The 12,171-nt window shown below is 42.8% G+C and overlaps 1 protein-coding gene across 3 annotated transcripts in view; it reads left to right on the top strand.

The window, feature by feature from the left end:
• BRD8 (bromodomain containing 8) overlaps positions 1-11,780 on the top strand; it is a 52,314-nt gene extending 40,534 nt beyond the window's left edge. For all 3 annotated transcript variants that reach the window (XM_082255191.1, XM_082255190.1, XM_082255189.1), the window contains 3 exons: positions 2,959-3,063; positions 10,744-10,788; positions 11,306-11,780. In XM_082255191.1, coding sequence (XP_082111317.1) covers positions 2,959-3,063; positions 10,744-10,788; positions 11,306-11,365 — 210 coding nt within the window. In that variant the 3' untranslated portion in view covers positions 11,366-11,780. The remainder of the gene's footprint in view (positions 1-2,958; positions 3,064-10,743; positions 10,789-11,305) is intronic.
• Positions 11,781-12,171: the final 391 nt, after the last annotated feature.

Genomic DNA, 12,171 nt, shown 5'->3' with positions numbered 1-12,171 from the left:
GTATCCTGAGAGAGGTGGATATTGTGAAGGGCTTACTTACACCGGTCATCTGGTGAGTTCCCATTACAGGGGGGGAGCACTTGGCGGTGGTGGAAGTGTGGTGCTTTCAATCCAGGTCCCTCACACCTTTCCCTTGAACAACAAACTCGGGGAGATACAGAAGTCTCCATGTGGACCTTTGAATAGACTGTTTTACGGATTTGTGCGCGTGCACAGATGTCCCTGGTTTTATAGCGCTGTTAGTGTTTTTGGTTTATTTACGTCTTATGTCAATGATCCTTTGAACACCTACTTTGCAGTGTAAATTTCCTGTCCCCTCAAAATAACTCAACACACAGCCATTAATATCTTAACCACTGGCAACAAAAGTGAGTACACCCCTAAGTGAAAATGTCCAAATTGGACCCAATTAGCAATTTTCCCTCCCTGGTGTCATGTGAATCATTAGTGTTACAAGGTCTCCGGTGTGAATGGGAAGCAGGTGTGTTAAATTTGATGTTATCACTCTCTCTCATACTGGTCGCTGTAAGTTAAATATGGCCCCTCACGGCAAAGAACTCTCTAAGGATCTGAAAAAAAGAATTGTTGCTCTACATAAAGATGGCCAAGACCCTGAAACTGAGCTGCAGCATGGTGGCCAAGACCATACAGTGGTTTAACAGGACAAATTCCACTCAGAACAGGCCTTGCCATGGTCGACCAAGGAAGTTGAGGGCACGTGCTCAGCGTCATATCCAGAGGTTGTCTTTGGGAAATAGACGTATGAGTGCTGCCAGAATTGCTGCAGAGGTTGAAGGGGTGGGGGGGGTCAGCCTGTCAGTGCTCAGACCATATGACGCACACTGCATCAAATTGGTCTGCATGGCTGTATCCCAGAAAGATGAGGCACAAGAAAGCCCACAAACAGTTTGCTGAAATGAAGCAGACTAAGGACATGAATTACTTTGAACCATGTCCTGTGGTCTGATGAGACCGACCAAGAGAAACTTATTTGGTTCAGATGGTGTCAAGCGTGTGGCGGCAACCAGGTGAGGAGTACAGACAAGTGTGTCTTGCCTACAGTCAAGCATGGTGGTGGGAGTGTCATGGTCTGGGGCTGCATGAGTGCTGCCGGCACTGGGGAGCTACAGTTCATTGAGGGAACCATGAATGCCAACATGTACTGTGACATACTGAAGCCGAGCATGATCACCCTCCCTACGAAGACTGGGCCGCAGGGCAATATTCCAACATTATAACGTCCCCAAACACACCTCCAAGATGACCACTGCCTTGCTAAAGAAGCTGAGGGTAAAGGTGGTGGACTGGCCAGGAATGTCTCCAGACCTAAACCCTATTGAGCATCTGTGGGGCATCCTCAAACGGAAGGTGGAGGTGCGCAGAGTCTCTAACATCCACCAGTCATGGAGGAGTGGAAGAAGACGCAAGTGGCAACCTGTGAAGCTCTGGTGAGCTCGATGCCCAAGAGGGTTAAGGCAGTGCTGGAAAATAATGGTGACCACACAAAATATTGACACTTTGAGCCCAGTTTCGACATTTCCACTTAGGGGTGTACTCACTTTTGTTGCCAGTGGTTTAAATATCAATGGCTGTGTATTGAGTTATTTTGAGGGGACAGCAAATTTTACACCGTTATACAAGCTGTACACTCACTACTTTACATTGCAGCAGAGTGTAATTTCTTCAGTTTTGTCACATGAAAAGATATAATCAAATATCTCCAAAAATGTGAGGGGTGTACTCACTTTTGTGAAATACTGTATGTCGGTCATCTGCGCTTCCTCCGCTTGCGGTGGGTGAGGAGCATTATCGAGAGGTCTTGCTCCTCGGGTCTTCACAATTTGTAGGCCCGGTGTTGGCATTGTTGCACCAGTGGAGGATTGCGGTACTGGAGTACCTGGATGATCTTCTGCAAGCAGAGTCTCTAACTGCGCTGGACAACCAGGAGATTACTCTGCAGTAGTTCGGTTGGAAATTAAATTTCCAGGTATTTGCTCTGGTTCCGTCCACCTAGTGGGACTATCTGGGTCTGCTCTGGACTCGGCCTCAGCCAGGGTATTCCTCCCATGGGACAAGCTCCAAAATCTGCAAGATGAATTTGACTCCTGTTGTCCAGCAGTCAGTCATCTTTCAGGGCTAGCATACGGGTGCTGGGTCTGATGGTGTCTACCTTTTGAGGCGGTTCCCTTTGCACAGTTCCTCACAAGACCTCTGCAAAGAGATTCTTGCCACGTGGGGCACTTTCACAAAAATTTTACAAAGTGGATGTGCTGGCATCTGCGGATGCTGCTTTGGCTGCAAGGTTTTGCTGGCTGCTGTTTGAGAGGACTAGTCCTCTTTGAGGGTGTATGTTTCAGGTGAGCTCCATTTGTTACTGGCTGAGCTCCGTGTTACCTGGTTGGCTAGGTTTAGCCTTTGGGAATTTATTTCTGCTGTTTTTTCCCACCCCTCATGTTATGACACTGCTTTGGGACATCCCAATGGTCAAGATAATTGTGGAACTTTGTCCGTCAATGAACGAAAAAGAAAATTGGATTTTTGTCTTACCGTAAAATCCTTTTCTCTGGTGTTCATTGACGGACACAGGACCCACCCCTCTATTGAGTTGGGTTATATTTCTTCTCACACTGCTTGCAACAAAACTGAGTGCCTATAGCAGGAAATGGTAGTATATCCCCTGGGACTGCCTCATAGGCATGGTAAAGCTTTTTCCTGTCTGGTGTCCTACTCCTGTAGGGGCAGCATAACCCAATGGTCAAGAAGATTCTGTGTCCGACAATGAACATAAGAGAAAAGGATTTTACTGTAAGACAAAAATCCAATTGTTTCATTAGTGGTGCATAAGGTTGGGTTTGGCGTTGAATGCATTTGAAGCCTATGGTAACTTTTTTTTGCCTTTTTAGCCTTGTACATTTGTGATCCTTCCTGTACATTATATTGGCTTGTTTTATTTCATAGCAATTTTTGGCCACGCAGCTGATTATGCAAACATCCGAATCTGGGATAAGCGCAAAGAGCCTGAGGGGCCGAGATTCTACACGGAAGCAGGATGCCTCTGAAAAGGTACTATTTGCCACATGTGCAGGAGCCAGCTCTAATATGTACTTTTAACTCTCTGGAGGACTTTTATAGTATATGTTTACTGGTTAGAGCTTAAAGATAGATTAGTTGTCAAAGTATCCATATTTTTGCTATCTTTACAAGGTACTGTACTAGAGTAATGAGCCATCAGATTTTGTGGAATCAGATGTGACCTCCCACTCAACTTTAAAGATGCACAAATTATCCCACAACCTGCTTCTTGATAAAGAAAATAAGTTATTTAAATCCTATGATGATTTTGCAGTTGGTTTGGGATCTCCTTTAAGGCTCTGATATTGTTATATTAAAATATTATCAGCAAGCACTAGATGCCGCCGAGCCACCACAGCATCAGATTTGCGTAACATGCCAAATATGAGCAGTGTGTTTTTTTTTTTTTTTTAAGTTTGGTTCCTTCTCAGAAATCTGTGGGTGAAGGGGAGTATTATAAAGGACTTATTCGTCCATCAATGGATTTACCAAATTTGCAATAAATGGCTTTGGTTGATCACCACTATATTAGATATTGGTAGCACTTGTTCTCCCCTTCTTTCATTAAGGCAGTATTTGTAGACTGAGAGGTATTTATTGCCTATAATCGTCTACATAGGGAGCAGACAGGTGAGAGAGTGAAAGACCTGGGTCAAGCTACAAGAGGACTTGGAAAGGAAGGCTCAGGCTTTAAACAGGACTTCACCTGAAAAGAGAAGCTCCGCTTATCCTCCTTTCCCCTCTTTTTTTCTCCTCATTGTAAATATATATACTGTGTATATATATATATATATATATATATATATATATATATATATATATTAGTGATCGACCTATATATCGAGGGCTGATCTGCACTTTCCCCGGTGTATCGGAATCGGCCACCAAGGTGACTGATGTTGCCGATATTTCAGGAAAGTACTTGTACCGGAGTGATGCCTGCAGCTGGAGGCATCACCCCGGTACCGCCGTCCATAGCCGACAGTCGGCTGTCTTGTAATGACAACCGATGCGGCTGAGAAGCCGCTCGGCTGTCATTACAAGGAGCAGGAGGGAATATCCTGTCCCGTCCACATGAGTAACTGTCTAATGATAAAAATAAAAAATGTTTTTAAATGTGTGAAAATATCGGCCGATACCGATATGCAATGGCCAAAATAGCGGTATCGGCAAGAAAAAAAAACGAAATCGGTCGATCACTAATATATACATACATACGTACATACAATAGTTTTATTTTTTTTTTTCCAGGAAGCGGGTACCTAGTTTTGACATGTACCTGTTGCCACTTCCTCACCCCCCTCCTGTCCAAGCCCACAACCTCCTGGGACACCTCCACAGGTCCTGGGAGGCTGTGGGACAATTCAGGAAGCACAGTCGGGAGCCAGCTGTGAGCCCACAGGAAGTCACAGCCAGATTCCCCACAGTCCGCATGGTTGAACGGGGACCCAAAGACTGGCAAAGAACTGGCCCGGGGCAAATCGGCACTTGATCCTGGGCTAGTAGGAGCCTTTCCGCATCAGCTCCGGAAGGTTTTACCCCCCCTTCCTGACCAGGCCATTTTTTTGTATTAAAGCACGGAGTTGCTTTAACTGACAATTGCACGGTCCTGCGACGCTGTACCCAAAAAAAAATTGATGCCTTTTTTTCCCCACAAATAGAGCTTTCTTTTGGTGGTATTTGATCACTTCTGCGGTTTTGATTTTTTTGCACTATAAACAAAAAACGAGCCATAATTTTGAAAAAAAATAAAAAAATGTCTTACTTTCTGCTATAAAACGTATCCGATAAAAAAAAGTTAAACAAAAGTCAAATTTTTTTTCATCAGTTTTAGGCCGATATGTATTCTGTTACATATTTTTGGTAAAAAAAAAATACTAATAAGTGTATATTGATTGGTTTGCGCAAAAGTTATAACGCTTTACAAACTATAGGATACATTTATGGACTCTTTATTTATTTTTATTGTTTTTACTAGTAATGGCGACAATTGGCGATTTTAAGCAGGACTGCGACATTGCGGCGGACAAATCTGACACGAAGTGACACTTTTTGGGGACCAATGATACCATTACAGTGATCAGTGCTAAAAAAAAAAAATGCACTGTTACTGTATAAATGACAATGGCAAGGAAGGGGCTAACACCAGGGCGATAAAGGGGTTAAGTGTGCCCTCAGGGAGTGCTTTCTAACTGTCTGGGGAGTGAAAGCACTGAAGGAAAAGTGAGATCTGTGTTTTCACAGAGACAGAGGTTGCACAGGCAGCCAATCATATACTTGATTTTGTGCAGCTGGGCCGCCCGCAGTATATATGCGGTGAGCGGACAGGAACTGGTTTAAAGGAGAAGTACAGCCAAAGCTCGTCGCTATCCGTGAGGCCAAATATATTCCTTCCTGTCTTTGTGCGAGTGAGTGAGGCGCACATCGCATTCCCAGGATAGAGACCCGTTTTTTGTGGAGAGCCCTAGGTCTCGTAACAACGTTTGGGACCCGGAACGCCCAGTCACCTAATGGCTGTGATAGCCAATCCGAGGCTATCACAGTGATCAAGTCCTGTGCAGTCCCCCCCACTGTGTTTTCTTTCTCTTCTGAATGGAGAGAAAGATAGATACATACAGGGGAGAAAGATGTAAAATATACATATATAATAGCTACATCAAGGTTTAATCTAGGTCAATGTTAGTCAAGGTCAAAGGTCAGGGGTCTATCTATTTTGGGTAGGATTTTCTTTTCTTTTTTTTTTTTTTTGTAAAGCATTTTTTTAACTTAGTATCAGTGTCAATATGTTTGTTTTTGGGCAGGAAAAAAAAAGCAAAATGGGCACTATTGTTTCCTGGGCCCTATTACAAGTACAAACAACAAATACCATACACATAGGTAATATCACTGTGATCGTCAGAGCAGGAGAATTTAATTTGGGGTCTTCTTTAGATAGTAAGTCATGGTAATTGGCAATTCAGCCAAATTTTAATGAAGAAGTAATGTTTCCTCTGTAACTTTTACCTATAGGGAAGCCTATATTAAGGCTTACCTATAGGTACTGTAAATATCTCCTAAACATGCACCGTTTAGGAGATATTTACTTTGCATGCAGTCAGTGACATCACTGGTGCATGCGCCCTCAAGTAAGGGCCGCCCATGACTTTCCTTCAGAGCCCTGTGCTGTGAACGGCGGCTCCGTGCAGGCGCGGGAATGACCTCATCGCGGCTTCGGCCAATCAGATGGCTGGATGACACGAACCCAGAAGTAAGACGGCTGAACATGTCGGCCGTGTCACCAGTGAGCGGACAGCGATGCAGGGGCTTCGTTCTAAGGTAAGTATTTCATAATGAGCTAATATGCGATGCATACTAGCTCATTATGCCTTTTTGTCTCTCAGGTTTTTTTTTTTTTAGGTTTATATATTTTTTACTATTTTGGGCCAGTTTTCCTTTAAAAAAAAAAAAAAAAAAAAAAAAACTTGAGCTATTCGTTACCATTTACCACCAAAAGAAAGCCCAGTTCGTCCATAAAGGAATAGGGTACAATTTACCTGGATAGACAAAGTAGTTGCTATGATATATAGTTTTACTAACGCATGTCAAAGTTGCAAAATTGTGTTGAGGCATTAACATTTGTTTTACCCTCAGGGATTAAAGTGAATCTAAAATGAAGTTTAGGGCCACTTCAAAATAATAATAATAAACTTTTTTTATTGTAGTTTAGAAACTGGTTTAGCACAGCTTATGTAGTTTCTTACATACAGGAAATAGGCAAATTGTACAGATATCAAACCTTTTACAGGAGAGTAAAACAATACTGTTAAAACAAACTGATCGTCTAGAGCATTTACTCCCACATACTGTCATATATCTGGGAAGCAACTTATTGTTGATATGTTCAAAGATCGTGAAATATGTTTTCTTGACCCTTTCAGAATAATATTGATGCAACAGGGAAATTAGATGAAGCTGTGGCATGTAAAAGCACATGCTTTTACAAGGGTCCAATTTAATGAATATTGATCATATTGAATGATATAGATTTTTCCATAAATGTATTTGGAAGTAATGGTGGCATATTTTTTACGTATTGCTGTTTTCGCTTTCAAGTTCCAAAGCTGGAGGTACCTAGGGGTGCCTGCTTGTATGTTTGAATACACTGCTCAAAAAAAATTAAAGGAACAATTTGTAATCATAGTGTAGGATCAAATCCATTAAGTCCCTGGGATATTGATCTGGTCAGTTAGGTAGCAGAGGGGGTAGTTAAGCAGTTTCAGCTACTTTGGTGTTAATGAAATTAACAACAGGTGTACAAGATGGGCAACAATGAGACAACCTCAAAAACAGGAATGGTTTTACAGGTGGAGGCCACTGACATTTTTTCCCTACTCTTTTCTGACTGTTTCCTCTGGTTTTGCATTTGGCTAGGGTCAATGTCACTACTGGTAGCATGAGGCGATACCTGGACCATAAAGAGGTTGCACAGGCAGCCAAACTCCTCCAGGATGGCACATCAGTACGTGCCATTGCCAGAAGTTTTTCTGTGTCTCCCAGCACAGTCAAGAGCATTGATGAGATTCCAGGACACAGGCAGTTACTCTAGGAGAGCTGGACAGGGCCGTAGAAGGTCCTTAACCCTTTAGAAGGACCGGTAGCTGCTCCTTTTGTACAAGAAGAAACAGGATGAGCACTGCCCTACAAAATTACTTCGACTTCCAGCAGGCCACTGGTGTGAATGTCCCTGACCAAACAATCAGAAGCAGAATTCATAAGGGTGGCCTGTGCTCATTGCCCGGCACTGTGGAGCTCGATTGGCATTTGCCATAGCACACCAAAATTGGGAGGTCTACCACTGGCGCCCTGTGCTTTTCACAGGTGACAGCAGGTTCACCCTGAGCATATGTGACAGACGTGAAAGGGTCTGGAGAACCCGTGGAAAACATTTATGCTGCCTGGTAACATCGTACAGCATGACTGGTTTGGTGATGGGTCAGTGATAGTCTGGGGAGGCATATCCATGGAGGGACGCACAGACCTCTACAGGCTGGACAATGGCACCCTGACTGCCATTAGATATCGGGATGAAATCCTTGGACCCATTGTCAGACCCTACGCTGGTGCAGTGGGTCCTGGGTTCCTCCTGGTGCACGACAACGTATGGCCCCATGTGGTAAGAGTATGCAGCCAGTTCCTGGAGAATGAAGGAATTGATACCATTGAATGGCCCCCATGCTCACCTGACCTAAATCCAATAGAACACCTCGACACCGCCAATTTGCAACTCAGTCTGTTCAGGAGCTCAGTGATGCCATGGTCAAGATCTAGGAGACAATATCCCGGTCACCATCCATCGTCTCATTAGGAGCATGCCCCAACGTTGTCAGGCATGCATACAAGTCTTTGAATTCAGCCCTTTGTAGGTTGATCATTTTCATTTCCATCAAATGATGTGGCATCCTTTCATTCCGAACACATTACCCAGTCCATATCAGTATAGATATCCAGAATGATATTATTCCCCATTGTGATCTGATGTGTTTTCAAAGTGTTCCTTTAATTTGTTTGAGCAGTGTAATTTTTAAGGCTCCATGGAAACCTGGGTCTGCAGACCTCTGAAATCAAAATTATTACTTTGGTACCCTCCTTAATCATGTACTGTACTATTGGTCCATCAGCGTGAGCAACAGTGAAGTAGACAAAGGGGGTGTCGCTAAGTGTGATTCTAGAAACTAAAATGACTATTTGCTTAAATTATTATTATCCCAACATCATTAAATTATTTGGTTATCCCAACATCATTAAAGCAGACAGAAACTCTCACAAGACTTGCTCTGTCTGTCATGTGGCAGATATCAGTGTACCCAATCTTACAAAGTACATGTTAAGTGTCTTCAGGTTTTGATATACAGAAGCAAAAAACACTGCTCAAAAAAATTAAAGAAACACTTTGAAAACACATCAGATCTCAATGGGGAAAAAATCTCATGCTGGATATCAATACTGATATGGACTGGGTAATCTGTTAGGAATAAAAGGATGCCACATAATTTGATGGAAATGAAAATGATCAACCTAGAGAGGGCTGAATTCAAGGACACCCTAAAATCAAAGTGAAAAAATGATGCAGCAGGCTAGTCCATTTTGCTGAAATTTCATTGCAGTAACTCAAAATGGTTCTCAATAGGCTACGTGCTTGTATGCAAGCCTGACAACGTCGGGGCATGCTCCTGATGAGACGACAGATGATGTTCTGAGGAATATTCTCCCAGATCTGGACCCGGCATCACTGTGTTCCTGAACAGACTGAGGTGCAACCTGGCGGCGTTGGATGGACCAAAACATAATATCCCAGAAGTGTTATATTGGGTTTAGGTCAGGCGAGTGTGGGGGCCATTCAATGGTATCAATCCTTCATCTTCCAGGAACTGGCTACATACTCTTTCCACATGAGGCCGGGCATTGTCATGCACCAGAGGGAACCCAGGACCTACTGCACCAGCGTAGGGTCTGACATTGGGTCCAAGGATTTCATCCCAATACTTAATGGCAGCCAGGGTGCCATTGTCTAGCCTGTAGAGGTCTATGCATCCCTCCATGGATATGCCTCACCAGACCATTACTGACCCACCACCAAACCGGTCATGCAGAACAATGTTACAGGCAGCATGATTTTCTCCACAGCTTTTCCAGACCCTTTCATTTCTGCCACGTGCTCAGGGTGGACTTGCTCTCGTCTGTGCTTCAGTGGCGGACCTGCCAATTCTGGTGTTTTAATGGCAAATCCAATCAAGCTCCACAGTGCCGAGCAATGAGCACATGGCCCACTAGAGGACGTCAAGCCCTCAGGTCACCCATAAGAAATCTGTTTCTGATTGTTTGGTCAGAGATATTGACACCAGTGACCTGCTGGAGGTAATTTTGTAGGGCTCTGGCAGTGCTCATCCTGTTTCTTCTTGCACAAAGGAGCAGATACCGGTCCTTCTAAAGGGCTAAGGACCTTCTACTGCCCTGTCCAGCTCTCCTAGAGTAACTGTCTGTGTCCTGGAATCTCCTCCAACTTCTGGCAATGGCACGTATTAATGTGCCATCCTGGAGGAGTTTGGCTGCCTGTGCAACCTCTTTAGGGTCCAGGTATTGCCTCATGCTAAGAGTAGTGACACTGACCCTAGCCTAAAAAACAAGTGAAAAACAGTCAGAAAAGATGAGTAGGGGAAAAAAATGCCAATGACCTCCACCTGTAAAACCATTCCTGTTTTTGAGGGCTTTCTTATTGTTGCCCATCTAGTGCACCGGTAATTTCATTAACACCAAAGCAGCTGAAACTGATTACCAACCCCCTCTGCTACTTAACCAATCTGATCAATATCCCAGGAGACTTGATGCTATGCTCTGATTAAAAAGTGTTCCTTTAATGTTTTTGAGCAGTGTTTATATAATTTTTTTTTTAAATTTTATTCCTGAATTGGAATTAAATTCTTTTTCTCGTGGCATCTTATTTTTATGTGAGCAGCAAGAGAAGCCAGTGCCGGCTAAAAGCCTTCTTAAGCCTTATTTGAGTTTTGCTTTTCCTCCTAAGCTTCATGTTAAAGTCCTGGCTCCTCTTCTGCTTTTGTGTTGTCAGCTTGTCCGTGTTTTGTGTTGGAGATGCTCCGTGGAATCTGACCTGTTTTTCTGTTTGTCCTTTAACAGGACAGTGTCCCCATGGGCTCTCCTGCCTTCCTTCTCTCTCTCTTTGTAAGTATTGAATAGCTGCAATGTGATGGATGGAATGAGTGTACCAAGATTTGGTAGTCTTCAGTTAGAGCTGTTTGACTTTCTTTACTATGCTTTGCTTCTGTCTAGCATTGCTTCCTTAGTGCCTCTATCTGTACTTCAAGCTGTTGTTTTGTTTATTTGTAATAAGCTTACATGCATGTAGAATTTTCTTCAATCTAATAATCTCAAGGTAGCAGAGTCAGTTAACTTCCTGTGCAGTGCATGATAAAGAAGATCTACTAATTTCGCAGTGTAGCAGTTCAGTTAAAGCAACGTTTCAGAACAGTGAAATATGAATACAGACAGGGTTAATACAGCAGCACTAAGATGAGAAGGCAGAAGTTCCAGCTTAGAATTATCTCAGGTATGTGAGAAGATTTTTCTGAGTCACAGCAAAGCCTTTCAAAGAGAAGCGGCTACAAAGCTTTATTCCCATGCATGAATGCTTGCATTGCATTTCACAGCACTGTTTCTTTTTGCCTTCTTCACTGAACAGGATGGTGGTACTAGAGGTCGTCGCTGTGCAATCGAAGCAGATATGAAAATGAAGAAATGAAGTGACCGCGGCCTATAAATCATATGGAATATCATGTAGTAGTTGTAACCAATGAAGACTGGATCATGTGATGTCTATTTAAGTTAATGTGTAAAACCCCAGTATCTGGGTCTTATAGTGAGCACAGTCATGTTTGTGTGTCCTCCCATGAAGTGGCACTTTACAGGCAGTATTGATTATAACGTGTAGATATGTACAGATGCCAACAACAGCGACTTCTTATGGTTAGTCAATCATAATAATGTAAGTGGATGTTATGCAGGTCTCACTTGAAATGAGATTACAGTTCATATTTATTTAGAACAATAAAAACGTAGAATAGGACATCTACTAAAATCTCCTTGTTCTGTATAGACTTTGGATATATGCTGATAGTATGAATGTAGGATGACTGAATCAGAATTGGGAAATATAAATACATTCCATGATGATTAGTTCTCCACAAATATGATAACTATTGATAGTGTGTTGTCTTTACTATTTAAGTTTCTTTACATATACAGCATTCATGGTATTTATTTTGCTATGTTTTGTACAACATAACACAGCCACAAAGTAGCCAATCTTTTTAAGTTAACAAGATACACACTCTATTGTCTTTTGCTTAAGTTTGAGGAACCAGCTATAGCTAGACCTCTGTCAGTATCTGGCCATGACTTAGGTAAGTTCTGATTACCCAGACTGTCATGTCCTAGACATTGCTGATTGTACTCCCTGAAGATGAAAGGGGCTTGAGCTTGAAGGGTCAATCCACCCAAAACGAATAACCCAGTTTTTGTTGGATAATGCTGAATTAAATCGAATGG

Source organism: Pelophylax lessonae, assembly GCF_965119305.1.
Source record: "Pelophylax lessonae genome assembly, chromosome: 4".
NCBI lineage: Eukaryota > Metazoa > Chordata > Amphibia > Anura > Ranidae > Pelophylax > Pelophylax lessonae.
Note: the sequence above shows the minus strand (reverse complement) of the source record. Positions and strands in the feature narration are given on the sequence as shown.